This window comes from Pelodiscus sinensis, chromosome 18 (assembly GCF_049634645.1).
Source record: "Pelodiscus sinensis isolate JC-2024 chromosome 18, ASM4963464v1, whole genome shotgun sequence".
Taxonomy (NCBI): Eukaryota; Metazoa; Chordata; order Testudines; family Trionychidae; genus Pelodiscus; species Pelodiscus sinensis.
The window spans coordinates 11,478,791-11,498,149 of NC_134728.1; the positions used below are offsets into that span (position 1 = coordinate 11,478,791).

The window sequence follows — 19,359 nt, forward strand, 5'->3', positions numbered from 1 at the left end:
AAGCACTGATTTCAGACAGTAGGAAGTCAGTGTTCTTCTGGAAATTCAAGCGGCCAGCGTAGACAGCTGGCAAGTTTTTCCGCAAAAGCAGGTGCTTTTGCGGAAAAATTTTCTAGTCTAGATACTGCCATTGTGTAGAGCAGTGGTTCCCAATTTTTTTGACATCATGTCCCCTTTTTGATAAATCCTCCCCCACTCCCCCTCAAATAGCAGTAAAACTTCTTGAGGGGGGGGGAAAAAGGAACTGACCAGCACCGAAAAAAAAAATAGCAACAAAACTTGGGAGGAGAATTGATGGGGGGGGGGGGCTGGGTCGCCTTGCGCCCCCCCCTGGAATTCCCCCCCCCCAGTTTGGGAATCAATGATGTAGAGGGAGGCATCGCGGCCAGGTCCTGGGTCTCTGCTGGTCATGTGGCCAGAGCAGTGTCTCGAAGGCGGCGCGGGGAGTGCCAGATGGATGGACCAAAACAGACCCCTCCCAGCTGCTGCCAGCGAGCGCCTTAGGACCCGCAGCGTGCGGGGCTCGTGGAAAGGAGCCTGCGAAGGCGGAAAGAGACCCTGAGGGGCAGCACTGGGGTGATGGAGAGGAGTCTCGGGGGCAGGCTGGAGTCAGGGGAACGCGGGTAACTCAGGCTCTGAGGCAGGTTTCCGTCCCCGCGGCGCCCAACGGGGACCGCAGAAGATTGGCTCGCGACACCGCAGCGAGTGGCAGAATCATCCCCGCCCCGCCCGTCGCAATGTCGAAAGTGATTGGCTGCCGGGACGCAGCGCGGCGGGCGATTGGCGAAGGAGCCCGTCCTCTCAGCTGGCGAAGGTGATTGGCTGAGGGGATCTGGCGCCTTTTTTGCTGTGGTGGCGACGCTTCTGTCAGCCCATAAGAGCCCCCGGGGGGTGCGGTGTCTGTCGTCGTCCCTTCACGGCCTCCCTGACGGTGGGGACTGGCCAGGTAATCGGAAGGGGCAGACTTACCTCAGTCACTGGACGGATAGGGGCAGGTCGCTCAAAGTCAAGGCGTGGGCCATGGGCTAGGAATCGGATCTCTCACTTCAGAGAATGGGGCGGGGGAGAAGGTGTTCCCAGGGAATATATGTAGCCCCTCAGCGACCGCAGGCAGGGGGCCCTTTCAGTAGCTAAGCCTGAGGAGCAATGTGGGGATTCCTTTGAGAATCCATTGGCCTCAGCTGCAATCAAACGTCTGTCATGAGCCATGAGAATTTGAGCTCGCCCACCTCTCCTCTAGCTCGTGTGGAGCCTTGGGCTCACTGAGGTAACACAGAAGGTGGCTCCTGTGCAAAATAAATTTGTTGTGGCTCTGCTCCAATTGTCACCATTTCTGACAGTCTCAGCAGAGAGCGGGAGGATTCGGTGAATAGGTTGTTTTAATGCAGTGTTGCGCCTTTGCTTCAAAACCATACCTCAGTGGTTGGAGACCGTATCCCCTGCTGAAGGAGTGTGACTCCTTGGAGAGGGTATGTTAGAGGCATGTTAGCAGTAGGGACATGAAAGCTTAACCCTAAATGGGTGATGCTTATCAATTTCAGTTAACCAGTGGGGGCTAAAGCAGCTCCCCACTTGCTGTGGTTGGAGCAGCCACTGCCTCTGGCTGGGGGCCCGGTGCAGCCTAATCATGGCAGGCAGGAATCATCTGCTTCCCCTTTACTCAGTTAACTGATTAAACATCTCATTTAACCAGGTAATCAATTAAATTGGCTTTTATAGCCCTAGTCAGGGAAGATTTTATTTGTGCTGTTCTGGTGCAAAAAAAAGTGGAAGGCTAAAACATTCCTTGGAGTCTAACACATTGTGTGAAGTTCTCTGCTCAGTGTCTCCTCGTACCTACTGGTATTTGAGCTAGTGACCCCTATGCTACCTAGGGGGTAGGTCTTTTTTGCTTGCTTAGGCTGACCCATTCTGGTGTCAAATAGGTTGAATTTCCACAAGCACATAATTGCATGCTCATAAAGACCTCTTACTGAATGTGAGCTATTTAAAAAAACCTGAACTGTTGCAACTAGTAGAAAATTCATTAAATAATTCAAAGAATTGTTTGAATGCTAAAAATAATCTAGGCTTTAGGTGCTGTGTTATGACTTGATTTTATGCCCATTGACATCAAAAGGATTTTTGCTACTGACTTCACTGGGCACTTGGTTGGTCTCTTTGACATCACATTTTTTTTTAGAAATGCTGATGTATTTTCTTATTGACTAAAAGTTAAACTATGTTTGTCAAATTAATTGTGAATTGTACTGGAAAATCAATTTTAATCATTTGCAAATTACTGTGATATTTTGTTCCTTTTGTTGTACAGCTGATTCTATGAAGTTGCCAAAATGCCAGCTAGACGTGAGGTGCAGGTATGTATTTGTAATGTTGGAAAATTGTGTTTATTATTTATTAGTCATTGGTTTAAATTAATTTACTACATTTTTCTAGTTCCTAGTTGCAAGTAAAGATTTAAATATGTAACTCTGATTAACCCCCACATTTCCCAAATTTTTAATATTTTGATGCAGCTTTATTACTTAACAATTTTCCACTATTGATTGCTTATTGATGTAGAAAAATATAGGAATACTAAGTCAGGAACTCTAGTTCCTTTCCCCAAGTATCTTAAAATGTGACAAAATAAGAAAAAACTGGAGAATTGAAGAATGTAAGAAAATCATGTATTTGTATACAGCTGAGGTGTTGAAGAAAGCTTGCATCACTATACATGGTTCTTGTTCCTTTTCAGACAGTCTTCTTTGTACAATTCATATGTTCACTCAAATATTGTGTAATTTGTCTCGTATTTCATAACTTTATTATTAAAAGCTACTAACTGGTATTCCTAGTAGGACCATGCATGGATGCAATATTTATATCCATATCTGATTCATGATCTGTGACGATGATCCATGGATATAAACCGGATATTTGCAGGGCCTTAGATATAAAATTTGGATCAGTATTCATCCATGATCTGCAAAAATCATCTGCAGATGTGGATATTTGTGGCTGTAAAATAGATATCCATGGATTTGCAGGCCTTTAATTAGGTAAACTCATGGGTGTCAGGTACCCTGGCCTTTCCAAACTTCCAGGCATGGCCCTACCTTGCCCCCAGAACGCCTGCTGTAAGCGTTCTGGGGGTGGAGTGTTCATGCCTCCTAGTGCCTGCCTTCCCTGTGCTCTATGGCTGGGGAGGCTGGAGCTGTGTGGCCTCCTCCCTTCCCACAGGAGAAGGGGAGACTCGGGCTATACAGCCTCCTCCCTCCCTAGTGCTCCAGGGCCAGGGAGACTTAGGCCACGCAGCCTCCTCCCTTCCCAGGGGCTGGGGAGGCCTGGGCCATGCAGCCTCCTTCCTCCCAAGTGCTCTGGGAGCTGGGGAGGCATTGGCCGTGTAGCCTCCTCTCTCTCTTGTGCTCTAGGGGCTGGGGAAGTTTGGGCTGCGCAGTCTCCTTTCTTCTGGATGCTCCGGGGGCCATGGAGGCTGGAGCCACGTGGCCGCCTCCCTCCCTGGTGCTTTGGAGTAGCTAGGGCATGCATGTGCTGCTCTGCTTTCTCCTCTCCCTGTGGTGGGGGCAGAACTTCAGTAGGGGGACTGGGCTGTAGGTGGGGCTGTGATCATGCCTCCCGCAGCTGCACTGACCACCCATGTCGTAAACTGGAAAATTAAGAAAATACCATAGAATTAAGATATATTTCTTTAAAAAAATTGTTTTTTTTTAAAAGACAGGTATACATTTCGAAATGTATAAGATGCTGTAATGTCAATGTTTTAAAAAGAGACAAGGTGGGTTAGAGAGGCTTCCTGAATATGATGGAGTGTCTGCTCTGCAGAACAGTTGGTGGTTCTTTCTGTGGGGCAGTCTTTGCATGCTCCCCCATCCCCAGACCAGTCAGGGTCTGTGGGTGGGAAAGCACAGAAGTGTGGCCCTTTAATGGTTAAAACCCAGCTCTGGGAGAGCTGTGGAGCTAGCTGCTATGGCCAGTATGAGCCAATTAGGGCCCACCTGAGACTGTATAAATAAGGCTTCTGGAAGGGTGGAGACAGACACACACTTGTTCTGGCTGAGGAGCAGTTCATTGATTAAACATTTACATCCCTAATACTTAAGTATTTTAGTCATCTGAGTAGTGAAGTAAATTTTATGTACTTTTGGAATACAGGTTGGCCCTTCCTGGTCTAGCACTCTGGGGACCTGACTGGTCCTGGATGAGGGATTTTGCCAGACCAGGGGAGGTAATTTTTGGACCCCTGCCACTAGCCTCTCCCCCCCGGTAGGGTTGTAATCGACTAGTCGACTGTCTGACAAGCACATGCTTATCGGCTCCACTGCCTCTATCAGAAAGAGGCATCAAGTGGGGGAGAGCAGGAGCCTGTGCTGATCCGGGGGAGGAGGGAAGTCAGCTTAAAAGCTGTTCTCCTCCCTCCCCCCAAGCACTGTCTCTGTAGGGGAGGCCAGAGGCGCAGCACAGAACTGGTGGCGCTTCCACTTTTGAAATGTAGCAAGCAAAATTTCAAAAGCAAAGTGCCACAGGGAGCATGGGGCCAGCAGGAGAGTGCTTGAGTCCCCCTCTCACCCTGTGCACCCCGAGGTGCTTCTGCCTTTGAAATGTAGCAAGAGCCTCGCCGGCTCTTGCTACACTTCAAAGGCAGAGGCACCCTTATCGACTAATTGAGTAGTTGATGGAAATTCCATCGACTATTTGGTTAGTTGATTAATCTAAATTTAACAGCACTATACCCTGGCCTGGCCGCTGGCCTCCCAGCTGGCTCCCCACCTACTGTTGGTCCCATTGCACTGCTGAGCCTCTGAGCAGCCATTGCTGCCATGGCTCTACTGGGCAGCCCGGCGCTAGGGCTTCAGGCAGCTTCGTGCACTGTGCTTTGGGGATCCCTGGGTAGATGCATGTGTGCTGTGCACCAGGGCTCCCAATCCCATTGGGTTTCCTCACTGCCACGCACTTGGTGACCTTGTGGTCATCTCTCTGTCGGCAGCTCACTGCCCTGCCAGCTCCCCAGGGATCTTTACTGGCTCTCCACTGGATCTCTCTGGTCCTGCAGCATCCATGCCGGACCATGGATCTTGCCAGACTAGAGAATCTCGGTTAAGAGTTTCAACCTGTACTAGGAAAAATGCATTTTTGTTTACATGTTCAGCTTTTCTTTTAAACAGTGGCATAGTAGAACTCAGTGAGAATACTCACATGTGTAAAATTGCTCATGTGTTCTGGTGATAGCAGTATTGGGCCCTATATTTGATATTAATAATACTGAATATTTAGTTCTATGGCATAATGCTGAGAGGTAGATTTTTAGCATGGTAGCACTTTAACACCAATACATTGAAGTTCAGTTATTATGATTAACAGTTTTAGTTTTAGATTACATTTTCAAGGACAAGATGGGGCCTAGTCTTCTGCAATGGAAATCAGTGGACGTTTGCCAGCATTGACTTCAATGGGAGCGGGATCGGCCCTTGCATATTTAAAAAAAAATAGTTTTTACTTGATTTGTATTGGATGCTAGTCTAATAATAAGTGGCAAAGACCAGCGTCTATCAACTGTTGTCGTTTTCTCTTCACTTCTGCATGTGATTTTGCAAAAGTGTTCTTTAATGTCCTTTGGCATGTTTCATTATTGTCATATTGATATGGAAAAGCACCACATTGTTAACTAAGAATCCTGAAAAGGAATGCATTGGTTTTTTAATCAAAGCTGGTTAATGTAATATAAAATCTCAACATATAGTGATGTAGTTATTTTTTGTTTTCTTTGTCAGCTGGAAAAATGCATAGATGATGCCACAAGAAAAAATAACTTCCAGCTTTTAGAACAATTTGTGCAAACAGAAGACTCTGACAATATCTCTCATAAGTGCAGCAAACAGTTTTTCAACAAATTTGACAAACTTATATGCCGGGTAATTTGCTTTTTATTTCAAAAATTCTAGGCTATTATTGTGGAGTATTGCAGAAAAAACATTTGTGTGGGATATTCTGGATTATATCAGCAGTTCACTGGTGAGCTAAAAAATAAAAAAGACCTCAAAACTCAGGGTTTGATAGCATTCTTAAATTAAAATTTCCTTCATAAAATGAAATATTTATTCTTAGCTACTGTTATCTACTGCTCAAATTTCTGTTATTTTGATACATTGATCTTAGGTGCCTTACCGTTTTTCACATTTGATAGATAGAAAAGTGACACTTACCTATTAATATTCTTCCACCACCGCAACTCATTTAAGGTCACATTCCTATGCTCTTTGTGAACCCCAAGCTGCCAGAGAGATCATTTTCATCCCCATTTCAGTTCCTTTCAAAGTACAAACAAAAGACTATTGGCAGATTTTCAGAGCTCTTTGACAGTAGAGGTAGAACCAGATTCCAAAAGAGCTTGGCACCCAGAATATACTTATTCAACAATGGGAACAGCTTGGTGTGAAGTATTTTTAAATAATCTGCCCAGTTATTCAGGTGTCTAAATGGGAGCTATTTTATGGTTAGTTCTTTTAAAAATTTGGCCTCTTAAGTAAGCCACTTAAATGCTGGACTGAGCAGTCTTTTGCATCCAAAACTTAGTGTGCTTGTGTAGAGAGAGAATATTGAGAGTGCCTCCTCCATCATAATTGCTATGTAGAGGTCAAGCACAATGAGAACTCTTGCACTTTTATTGGGCTAGTGCTAGTGCTTCTCTTGGATCCAGCCTCTAGTATACTGAGATGGCTGAGAGGATGTTGGGGCACAGTGTGGTGCAGAAAGGAACACATAGTTCACCCTCAAAAATGTTGCAGTGTCTGCCCTCCTCGAACTCAAGAAGGTATTGCATTTCCCTGATCTCACTCAAGGACTGTATAATTCTACACCATCCCCAACATGTTACTGGCTTAATGCCACAATTTAACACCAATTAATTACAAGAGTAGAAGTCTACTGCATCTAAAGCTACTAATTAACCTTTCAGATAATTTATATAAAATATTTGTCAAAGCCATTGAGAAGAAATTTCACAATTGTCCATATGATCTGTAGTGCTATAAGAATGTAGCAGGTTTTTAAACTACAATGCTATGTTTATGTATATCCAGCAACCTAGCCCCGCCCCCCAAAAAAACTGTTGTGTGCTATTAGTATTTTTTCTTCAAAAAGACCTTTCCTTATGACCAGAGTATTACTTTTGGAAATTTGAATTGATCATGCTATGTTATATTATGTTTCTTCTATAATGATGGCCTGCTTCTTGGCAATTGTAAAGTCCTAAATAAATTCTATAGCACATCTTTTAATATTACATTCTATTTAGAAATAGTGTTACATTCAGAGGAGTTTACCATGGCATTGCAGTGCTGACTTGTATGCATCACATTAGTGTCAATATTCCTCATATAAAGTTATTAGTCCTGTGTTAGAAACACTAATTTGAAAAAAAAATTCATTTTAATGTGTTACATATTTTACAAATTTAAACATAAAATGTGATTATAATGCTACTTCTTTTGATTGAATTTCAGGGTATTTAGAAGAACGTCAGGAATCTAATTATAGGAAAAACAGACTTATTAAAATGTCTTAAAGGGTTTTAACAATTATTGTGTTTCAAACAAATGAACCTTTGTGAAGGTTTTTCTTGTTCATTTTTAGTTTTTGTGTGCATGTGCCTGAGGTGAGGCGATTCTGTTCCCAGGAAGAAAAATCTCTAAACTTTTTAATATATGCAGAAATTAATATTAGTGACTTCTAATTATTCAAGAACAAACCAACATACTGTTTGAAAATATGTAGTTTACCCTTAGATATTATTTTGTTTTACTTTCTATATCACTGAATTAGATCTCTAATGACCTCCAGTGGTAAAAAGTAGTAAGTAATAGATTACTACTGAATCATTTAGGAGCAGCGGCCCAACATTTAACGTCAATTTTTTCTCTCCTCCAGCTGCTTGAAAGAGAAATATTATCCAAATATAACAGTTTATGAGAACACAAAAACATTTGTTTTTGTAAATGAAGTAAAGATTGATTTATACTATACACTGAAGTTCCTTTTGGTATTACAATTTTAGGAACTTGACAAACAGGAAGTCAATAATGTTTCAACTTTGCTAAATTGTCTTCATAAATATGGTAAAAATATCATCATACCAGGTGGAGATGGTCTTCCAGCAATGATAAAATATGGTCTCGTTGAAAAGATAAGTATAACAAAAGCATACACATTGCATTAGTAATAAAGCATATGTAATGTTGTGGGTTGTTTAATAAGCAAATATTTTGTCAAGATTGTCAGAAATTTTGTTAATAAATAATTAAAAGACCAGAATAACTGATTTATCAATTCTAGATATTATACAGTAAATTATATTTTGTAAATGATGCTGATGCAGCAGTGAAGTCTTTGTAAATAATGTAAGATGTGACAGTTAAATATACTAATAATTACTGTAATAACAATAATGATTGACATTTCATGTGAGTTTGGTCCTAGCTAAATTAAGAACCCTATATATTTTTTTTAAAAAAAGAAACGAACAAAAAAAAACAACTTTTGGTTTAAGTTTTCATAAGATAGAATCATAGAACTGGAAGGAACCATGTGAGGGCATCATGTCCATTCCCATCATAGTAGGACCAAGCACCATCTAGACCAGGGGTGGGTTATAAAATGGAGGCGGTTCATCAGGCTGCCACCTCTATATTTCCTTATAACTCCACAAGTATGGGCACTTGCAGCTCCCATTGGCTACAGATGCCATTCCCCGGCCAATTGGAGCTGCGAGAAACAGCATCCTGGTCCGTGCCACTCCCCGCAGCTTCCATTGGCCAGGAACAGCAATTCTCGGCTAAAGGGAGCTGTGATTGCTCGTACTTGCAGGGGCACAGGAACATATAGTTGTGGCAGCCTCCAGGGGCTAACCCTGGGGAACTGGATCTGGTTTGCAAACTGGTATCTGCCCGTCCCTGATCCAGACCACCTCTGACAGGTGTTTGTCTAATCTGCTCTTAAAATCTCCGGTGATGGAGACTCTACAACCACCTTAGGCAATTTATTACAGTACCTAACCACCCTGACAGGATTTTTCTAATGTCCATTCTAAACCTCCCTTGCTGCAAGTTAGACCATTGCTTCTTGTCCTATCCTCAGAGGTTAAGAATAATTTGTCTCCCTCCTCCTTATAACACCTTTTAAGAAACTGCGTTAGTGGTAAAAGCTGGAATTTCTGGGTTCAACATGGTAATACATTTTGCATTAGACGAAGCAGTAGGAGCTGCAGATCTTGTACCTTTAAGGGATTAAAATAAAATTTCTGTTAATTACTACCAAATCAACCTGCACAATGTGTGCACCAATCTATGGCTTAAAGCTGTATATTCATACTATATTATATGGACCACTTCCAACTTACATTCAGTATCTGCTTCACTGAATAGAATTAATGGTTGTAGTCTTAGAAAATCTTTGTTGCCAGCTTGTTTTTCAGTTGCTTTCAGAAAAGAGGAAAATTACAAGATGAGTGATAATGGTATGACTCTATATCAATAGATACATTTTCAGCCAACCTTATATTCTCTCCCACTTTTTGTGTAAACAGCAGCAGTCACAAAACTGATCATATGCTTATTACAGTAAAACTCCATTGGTCCGGCATCCAATGTCCAGCATTCCTGATGGTCTGGCACCATCAGGAATCTGGAAGTGCTCCGGGCAGCCGGACCATTGGAGCTGCTCTGCGCCCGGCTTCCCCGATTGAGCTGCTGCTGAAACTGACCCGCAGCTGAATCGGGGAAGCCAGGGGCAGAGCCGGACTATCAGAAGGGGGGGGCTATGAGGAGTCTGGGATGGCATCCCACCCCACCTCACCCCCCTCATAACCCCCCCCTTCCGATAGTCCGGCATATTTGATAATCTGGCACCCCCTGGGTCCTAAAGGTGCCGGATTATCGAAAGTTTACTGTATAAGTACAAATCATGCAGTAAAGTAGGCAGTACAGAAGTTATTTTAATGGGCAGAAACCAGCTATATTTTCTTAAGTATCTGTGCAAAATTACACATTGTAGTTCTGATCCAGGGTGGGTAATGCAATGGTAGTGGTTCATCAAGGTTAGCCGCTAGTGGGCGCTGCCACTGTATCTAACCACACCTCTGCAGGTACAGGGAGGTCACAGCTCCTGTTCACCAGTAATGGTTATCTGCATCCAATGGGAACTGTAATCTCCTGTACCTGCAGAGGAACAAGTAAATATGGTGAGATGGGGGTTTGCCAGGGCTAGCCCTGGCGGATTGGATCTAGCTTATGGTCCAGTATTTGTCCACCCCAGTTCTAATCTCAGATATCTCGACACTTGTTTAAATAAAATCTGGTAATGTATAATTCAAAATGTTGACTTTTCTTTCTCGTTATTATAATAAAAGTAATGTTTCTCTCTTTTACATGGTTAGCTGGTTTGAAAAGGCAAGAGAAATTCTGATATTTAGAGGAAATGAAAAAAACGAAGCACTTACAAATTTAATTGAAGATTTCTTCGATGTTTTGATGGTAAAAATATTTCATAAACAGTTTTATAAAATATTAAGCATGTATTTGTAAAAGAAAGTGATTTAACAGCAAAAGACATCGTCGGGCATTCTTTTCCTACTTAATTTTTCAGCTACTGTTGTACACATTTGGTTTTTTACAAAAATAGAGTACAAGCTCATTTTGTAAAAAACAAACGAACTATACTTTATTTCATTACTTGGTCTGTATAGGAAATACTACCTAGTAATAAAACACTTGACCACGTTTAGTGTACAAAATTTCCCACCTTATCTTAGTATTTTATCCAAAAGGTAGTAGCAGTGCATGTTAAACCTCTGAAACCCTGATCATGCAACAATTTTACTTATGCGTACATTTATGCAGAGACACAAGGTGAGTGAAGGAATATTGGGCCAACTTTTGTTGGTGAGAGAGACAAGCTTTCCAGCTACACAGATCTCTCTTCCTCAGGTCTGGGAAAGGAACTTAGGGCTCATCTAGACTACGCTAAAGTGTCAAAAGCAGAGCTTTCGAAAGTGAAAGTAGTCTAGATGCTTTTTTCCAGCAACCCCCTCCCCTCTTTCGAAAAGCCACTTAAACCTTTTTTTTTTTTTTTTTTTTTTTTTAAAGGAAATGTGGCTTTTCCAAAAAACGGGAGTGGGGTTTACTGAAAAAAAAAACATGTCTAGACTACTTTCGTGTTCAAAAGCTCTGCTTTTGAAAGTGAGAGTGGAAGAAAATATACAAATTCCCGGGGAATTTGCATATCCCCTTTCGACACTTTAGTGTAGTCTAGATGAGTCCTTGGAAAGTCATAAGTAAATACAAGATCAAAAAGGTGATTTAACATAAGCAATTAGCACATATTTAAGCTGCAACCATGTGTACCTTTCCCCAGACCTGAAGAAGAGCAATTTCAATAATATTTCACTTTGTCTTTCTAATATCTTAGGACTGACACAGGCACAATATCACTGCATATAACTTTATGTAGTCCCGATGACTACTCATGTTCATAAAATTAAGTATATGCATAAAAGTTTGCACCATTAGGGATTTAATTATTTATATGTATATTCTACATCAGAATTGAAAAAGATTCAGAAATCATGCAAAAGGGTTTGCAGTTACTGAAGTGACCACTTGGATGGATTAGAAATCAGCAGCAGGAATATTTCAGAAAAGGGCAACAAAAATTTGGAGTATCAAACAGCTTTTACGTGAAGAGAGATTAATAAGACTGATTTTTCAACTTGGAAAAAAGACAACTAAGTGGGGATATGACTAGTATGAAGGAGATAAATAAAGGAGTGTTATTTACTTCTCATAACACAACTTGGGATCATCAATAGAAATTAGTAGGCCGTATATTAAACACAAAAGGAAATATTTTTTACACAACACACAGTCTCTGGTACTGTTTGCTAGAGGATGTCATGAAGGCCAAGACTATAACAGGGTTCAAAAAAGAGGATAACATCCATCAGTGGCTATTAGCCAGGATGGGCAGGAATGCTGTCCCTAGTGTCTGTGTGTCAGAAGCTGTGAATGGGTGACTGGAGATGGATAACTTGATGATTACCTGTACTGTTCATTCCCTCTGGGGCACCTGGCATCGGTCAATGATGGAAGACAAGATCGTGGGCTAGATGGACTTTTGGTCTGAGCCACTATGGTTATTCTGTTCTTATGACACATATACTAAATTAAAATAAATGTTTTAGTTGTGGGAGAGAGCTGTAAAATCTGAAAACTGGCCAAATATTTTTTCTGTGGACATAAAATAAATTATTCTGAATCATAATGTGTAAAGCGTTAATATATATCCATATTGTTATTTTATTGTAGCTTATACATGATACCAACAGTGAAGGTAAGTATAATAATTAGTATTTAAGATACTATTAGTTTGCTAATCATATCCACTTTGATTGATCATTAATGAAATAGTTTCTTTATATTACTGCCAAAGGATCTGATCTAGTCAATATCCATGATCTTCGGAATAATTTTTTTAGGAAGATCTTGGATATTTGGTCTACTATGGAAACCCTCAAACAAGCAGATATTTGTGGAGTTACCTACAAACACAAGAGCTCAAACAAATGTGCTTTTAAGTTTTGGGGAAATTAAAGCTCGTCGCTTGCTGATATCAGTGTGAAGCTAGCAGGAAGTGTTCCTAGAGGGTGTTGAAACATTTCTCCGGTGGGGTCATGACTGAACCATGTGCACATTGAATTGTGTTTTGCTAAACATGTGATTTTTAAAATTGCTGTAGCAACTAATAAGCACATTCTTTTTCAAGTATTTGTCCATGCGGATATCACATTATGTGGGCGAGGTCAAAATCTTTTAAATAAGTGTCCATTGGGCCACCCCTGTGCCAGGCGTGTTCTTGTGCCTTTCCCCACTAAGGTAATGAAGAGCAGAATGAACATAACAGTCTTTGTTTCCTTTTACCACCCATGGCAGTGAGAGGGAATAGCAGTGTGTATTGCTATATTTTAGAAGATTTTTCTGCTACCACTAGCTAGCTACTTACAATTAAATTTGCCTAAATATTTGTTTTGTTTTTTTCTGATTCAATTGAAAAAGGCAAAATACAGGCAGTCCCCGGGTTACATACAAGATAGGGACTGTAGGTTTGTTCTTAAGTTGAATTTGGATGTAAGTCGGAACTGGTACATATTGTAGGGGAAACTCTAGCCAAACATTTCTCCAGAGCTCAGTTTTATTCTCCCACACCTCACTTCTCTCAGTCCTTTATTCTCAAGCTGAGGTGTCTGCTGAGAAAAGCCGCTCTGCGTCTCCCTGGTCTGCTGGGGGGGCACTAACTTCGTGTCTCCCTGGTCTGCTGGGGGGAAGCAGCTAGTGCGGGGTTGCCTCACCCCGTTTGTAAGTAGGGATCCGATGTAAGTCGGATCCATGTAACCCGGGGACTGCCTGTAACCCCAACTCTTTTCCCCCTCGTTTTTAAAAATTTTCATTGCTGATCAAAGCCCAGATCCCATCAGGAGCTGCTGCAGCCTTGAAGTATGTCATAGAATCATAAAACTGGAAGGGACCTCGAGGTCATTGAGTCCCCTGCACTCTCAGCAGGATCAAGCACTGTCTAGATTAAGCATGTCAAACATGCAGCCCAATCTAATTTTTTGCAGCCCGCAACTACATATTTATAAAGTAAGTGCAGCCCACCTGGTTACATTGATTATAACAGGGGTGGCTAACCCATGGCTCTCAGGCCACATGTGGCTCTTTGCTTAAAGAAATGCAGCTCTTGCTAGTTCTGAGCCGTGCCCCAGCACCTGCTGCGGCCGGCCACTCTGTGCACACACCCCAGTGCCTGCTTGCGGCCGACTGTTCTGTGCACGTGCCCCAGTGCCTGGAGGGAGAAGCGCATGGTGGTGGCTCTGGGATCCAGGCATTGGGTTAGAGCGAGGGGGCTGTCTGAGGTGCCTAGCTCTGCGGGAGAGAGAGGGCATTAGGTTACGGCAGGAGGGCTGGGGGTGCCTGGCTCTGGGGGACGGGAGGGCGAATGGGTTAGAGCAGGTTATTCTATATGATCAAATAACAATTTTACACGTCAAATTATTATATTCAAACGAGCTGAAAAAAATTTATAAAATATACCTAAAACATAATCTATAATGATAAATAATTACAGCTTTCCAAAAGTAGTACTTTTTTTTTGGTGGCCCTGAAAGCTATCCATTTTCGTTTGTGCAGCCCTCAGTAGGCTTCAAGTTTGACATGCCTAGTCTAGATCATCCCTGACAGGTGTCTGTCTAACCTGCTCTTAAATATCTCCAGTGATGGAGATTCTATACCCCTCCCTAGGCAGTTTATTCCAGTGTTTTACCACCCTGACAGGAAGTTTTTCCTAATGTCCAATCTAAACCTCCCTTGCTGCAATTTAAGCCCATTGCTACTTGTCTGATCCTCAGAGGCCAAGGAGAACAATTTTTCTCCTTCCTCCTTATAATACGCTTTTAGATTTTTGAAAACCGCTATCGTGTCTTCTCAGTCTCTTTTAACTAAACAAGCCCAGTTCTTTCAGTCTTCCCTCATAGGTCATGCTTTCTAGACCTTTAATAATTTTTGTTGCTCTTCAGTCATTTTGTCCTTCAGTCATTCACTGAGCTGGGCCTAATACCTAATTACAATCCATCATCTCTCATTTACCTCATAGGCAATAGAATTCATAGAAATTGTAATCAGTTTTAAGTTGGCAAAGTCATATTTTTCTGACTATAGATGTATCTCTTTAATCAATATTCTCCAGTATCAAATTGAATCCAGCAATTCTAGTATGGAACTGTCTCAGATCTTTAGGTCACCTGTCAGCTTTTACTTGATGCTGCTTGCCAGATTTTACCTGCATGTTATAAGCCTACTTAAGGTTGGAAGTATTGCCCCATGAGATTTCAAGAGTCAGTGTAGATTGTTTCATCATGTAGTCTCTTTGCTGTACCGAAGACTCCTCTCTGATCCCCAGAAATTTCAGAGAGGTCTTTCTTCTATAAAGATATCAATCACAGAAATATTGGGGACAGACTGGGACATATATCTTGCCACGTCTAAATACAAGGAACATAAATGTTCTGAGATAAGAGTGATTAGATTAGCTTGCATGGTATTCTGTCCTATGAAATTTGACAATGCAGATTCTCACAGATAACTCATCTGCAGAGTACTCTGCTCATCACCTCTGTCAGCAGTCTATCAGATTACGAATATGATGTCAACAACATGGGATAACCCAACAACTCTTCATCTCCCAGAAGTTAACAATCTCTCAGACTCTCTACATAGAAAATCCATTGTCGCAGCTTGGTTCGGTGATGTGATGGGAGCCCCCAGGGGTTAAAGCCGACTACCCAGTGAAAACTACTGGATGATGGTGGAAACAAATGATTTTTTATTAAACAGAATGGTTCTTTTATCTAAAATCAAGTGACTTTTAAATGAATTTTAAAACAAGCAATTGCCTAGAGCTTTTACAGGAGGGGGAAACTGAACCAAACTGCACTTAACTGATTACAAACTTTGTGATTATAATTTGATTATATTAAATCACTATCTCTAATTCGCTTAAGGCAGCGCAGCATGCAAACAAAAAAATAGGGTTAGGGTATAATAATAAAAACTCTGTCCACAGCCAGCCCTCTATGGTTATTTTAGGCAGCTGGTGGAGTTAGTCATTAATCTACCTCTACAACTTAACTCCTAGGTTTCTATTTCTAACACTTATGCTTGGCCTAAATACAACACCACTACACAACACAATATTATACAATTTACACAGAGTGGTTAATAGAACTCAGTTACACTCTACAGAATTACACAGTGAAATTAACACGATTCAAATATTAACTAAACCAATAACTAATATATTTAAGCAATACTTACAAATCCAGCAATGATAACAGCCTAAAGACACACTAGAACTCGGAGCATGCTCAGGACTCGCGTACCCCTATCTTTGACTCGAAGGGTGGGGAGGCAGCCTCAGGATGATCAATCCTTCAGCTGGGCAAAAAAAGACACGTGCCCTCAATACTCAGAACCTCGCTGAACAAAGGGGTCAAGGGTCTTTTATAACATAACCCGATATCCGGTACCTTATTAGGGTCTGTTCCCTGGCCGGGCCTGATAGGCTGGTAATGAGGTAATGTGCAATATTGCCCTATAGGATTTTTCATGATGCCCACCTGATGGTCCCGTGGGTGCGGGCATGGTCAGTGTGCATAGCAGTTGCGTCTAATCTCCGTATGCCTACCTCCAAGGAATGGTCAAGAGAGTCTTACTTAGATCTTGCAGCTGTGCTCTATCTTTTCATGCTCACCTCCCTGTTCTTTTATGCCTACAAGGTTAAATTCTGTTCACTGAAAGCTGCATTGTGCGCTTACAAGTTATGCTCTCTGAGTGTGTCAGCGGCCTACATTTTCTGTGAGGGGCCTTTGTGTGGCAGAATGGGCAACACACGCGCGAGGCCGTGGTCAAAAGGACCTGCTCTGCAACATCCATCATCACTTACAAAGAGTATCTGAAAAGCTCCATCACATGTCAATATTTCACCAGTGGGATAATTCAGTTATAGACTGATTGTCATTTCTACCTAATGTGAAATGTCCAGCCTTGTGTTCTAGGGCTCACACTTGCCCTAGAACAAAAGAACTTTCCTCATACCATGAGATCAAGATCTCATGTACACCTTTCCAGTGCCCTTGATTCCTTGAGTGATGTATGTGATCACACAAGATACAGTGACACAAATCCTCATGTTTCCATGTTGACTGAGACAATGGTATTTATTTTCTCCATGTGTCTATTCAGTCCTCCATACCACTTGCAGTACAAATCCTACTGCAAAGTAGGAAGTTTTCCACAAGAAAAACTTATTCCTGTATATGGAAAAGATAGTCTGGACATCTTAACAGTATTGACGTGGTGAAAGCTCTTATTCCAAAGACCTTGGACTACATTCTGTAGTTAAAATATTTTGGATTGTGGTCATGCACTGTTCAGGCATGGCCTACTGCTGTTTAAGAGATTCTGAGCACATGCATATCTATCGTTGAATCCACACACACGACATCTCAAGAACCTCACTTATAAGATAAGTAGTTCTTTTTGCATATTAACTGCAATATATGAAATTTAGGATGCTTATCCACTAAATATCAGCAGTCTTGTATGTCTTTGGAAAGGAAGTATTAATATGGATTGTTTAATTTGTAAATAAACATTTTGGATATATAATAAAGCTAGACTTGTGAAAGCTGTTGAAGAACTAAAGTGTGCAGAATCTTAGTTAATGGATAAACTGCTTTTTAACTTTTTTTCTTAATTGATTAGGTAAAATACAAACGTTAGAAAGCTTTATACTGAGAATATGTACCCTTGTTGCTGATGTAAGAATCAATATTTATATTCAGCAAGAGGTAAAATAAAATTTAAGCAACATTATTTATTAGTAGGCATTTAACATAAGTTTGTGAATGTCCTTAATAATGTAACTAGATGGATGTTGTATAAAGGAGAACTTTGTAGAAATATTTAATGATCTTGCTGCCTCTACAAATGTACAGAAATTTTAATCTTACACAAGTAAAGTTAAAGTATGTGGTGTTTGTCATACAAATACTGTAGTTATAAGTATCAAATGCAAACACATAAAATAGTACATTATATTGTAATTACCAGAAATAATATCTTTAAAAAAAGAAAATAAATTGTATCTGTAATATATAGTATGCTTTCATGTAAATAAGATGTCTTTGGTGAAATCATACCCCTGTTGAAATCAGTGGGAGTTTTGCCATTGACTTTAATAGGGCCAGGATTTCATTCCTTGATTATGAAACTATTATAACATTATTACCTTTTATAGAAAGACACTGTCCATAAGGATTAAATTTTCAAAAGCCCAGTCTTTTTTATGGATACAAATTGACCACGTTTGTTGTATCTATTAAAATGCACATAATTTTTGTTCTGTGAGACCTTGCTCATGTCCATTCCAATTAGATGTGTATGTGCCATATGCATGATTGTCATAAGGCAGCATTTCCCAAAGTGTGGTCCACGGCCCAGTACCGGTCCTTAAGGAAAAATAAAAAAATACCAGTCCTCAGAAAATTTTTTGTACACAATTGTTGGGAAAGAGCCCGCTGCTGCTGTGGCTCTGCAAGGCCTGCTCCCAGGCAGCAGGGCTAGATCCGGCAGGCACTAGGACCCAGGTAGAAGGCCGGATGCCGTGCACACCAACGCAGAATGCCCAGTGCCAGACGCAGCTGGGGGAGCTGGCGCTGGCTGATAAAGCAGCCAGGAGGGGAGGCGGAACAACCCGCCGGACAGGTAGGGCCAGCGACTCTCCCCGGGGCAGGGTGCGGCCCGCAGTTTCACCCATGAATGTAGGTTCAACTAGACGAGAGGACATGGGGCTACTCACCCGATCTCCAGGGCCCATATGAGCTGAGTCATCTGGCAGGCCTGAGAGGGACCTTCTAACCTTACCGGTCCCAAACGGGGGTGAAGTAGATATGTTGGGGTTTGGAAACCGCCCAGGGCAGTCGACTGGGCCCTCTCCTATTGGCATTGGGAGCACCAGAAACAATTTATTTGCATATTCATCTTTTGCTTAATGAATATGCAAAAAATGTTACTGGTCCTCCAAAAGCTAATAGATAGGTTTACTGGTTCCCATTTTAAAAAAGATTGGGAACCACTGTCATAAGGCTTTCCTCTAGGAGTATCCTTTGGATCAGCTGTGGAGCATTCTGGAGTGGCACCTTCATGGTATATAGATCCTTGTTCACCTGCTGCCTGCTCACTTCTTACTGCCAGCGATGGTTGTTGGAGCAGCTAGGCCTTGGTTACTGCTAGTGTCTATCTAGCTGTCTTTCTCCATAGTTTGTTAGTTGAATAATAGCTGGGAAATTCTCCCTTGTTTGTTTCTGCAGACTGGGTCATGCCTTGGTCCCAGGGATTTAAGCCCTGTGAGAAGTGCCTGAAGCCAATGCGACATCGTGGTCTGCATGATCCTGCTTCAGGTGCCTCAGGGAGGATCATCAGGCAGACAAGTGCAAAAATTTCAGGGGCTTTAGAACAAAGGAGGAGAGGGGCTCACATGAAGCTGCTAGTAATGGGATCAATACTTCATCTGCAGTTAGTGCTGGAGCTGGCACATGCAGCATCAGTGCACTAGCATCAGTATGTGATGCCTCAGCACCAAGGATGGACTCTGGTAAGAAGCACTGGCACACACTCCAAGGCCCAGCACTAATCTGTGGCACAATTCACAATTGTTGGAGCTGCATAAGATATGGATTGTTTGCCATCGCAACAT

General features: G+C 41.7%; 1 protein-coding gene across 3 annotated transcripts in view; it reads left to right on the forward strand.

The window, feature by feature from the left end:
* Positions 1-826: 826 nt before the first annotated feature.
* Positions 827-19,359, forward strand: part of SYCP2 (synaptonemal complex protein 2) — a 142,497-nt gene continuing 123,964 nt past the window's right edge. For 2 of the 3 annotated variants that reach the window (XM_075901108.1, XM_075901109.1), the window contains exons 1-7: positions 827-946; positions 2,312-2,357; positions 5,772-5,912; positions 8,054-8,182; positions 10,422-10,526; positions 12,357-12,381; positions 17,367-17,452. In XM_075901108.1, the coding sequence (XP_075757223.1) occupies positions 2,334-2,357; positions 5,772-5,912; positions 8,054-8,182; positions 10,422-10,526; positions 12,357-12,381; positions 17,367-17,452 (510 nt within the window). In that variant the 5' untranslated portion in view covers positions 827-946; positions 2,312-2,333. The remainder of the gene's footprint in view (positions 947-2,311; positions 2,358-5,771; positions 5,913-8,053; positions 8,183-10,421; positions 10,527-12,356; positions 12,382-17,366; positions 17,453-19,359) is intronic. The other variant, XM_014575077.3, reaches the window with a different exon arrangement.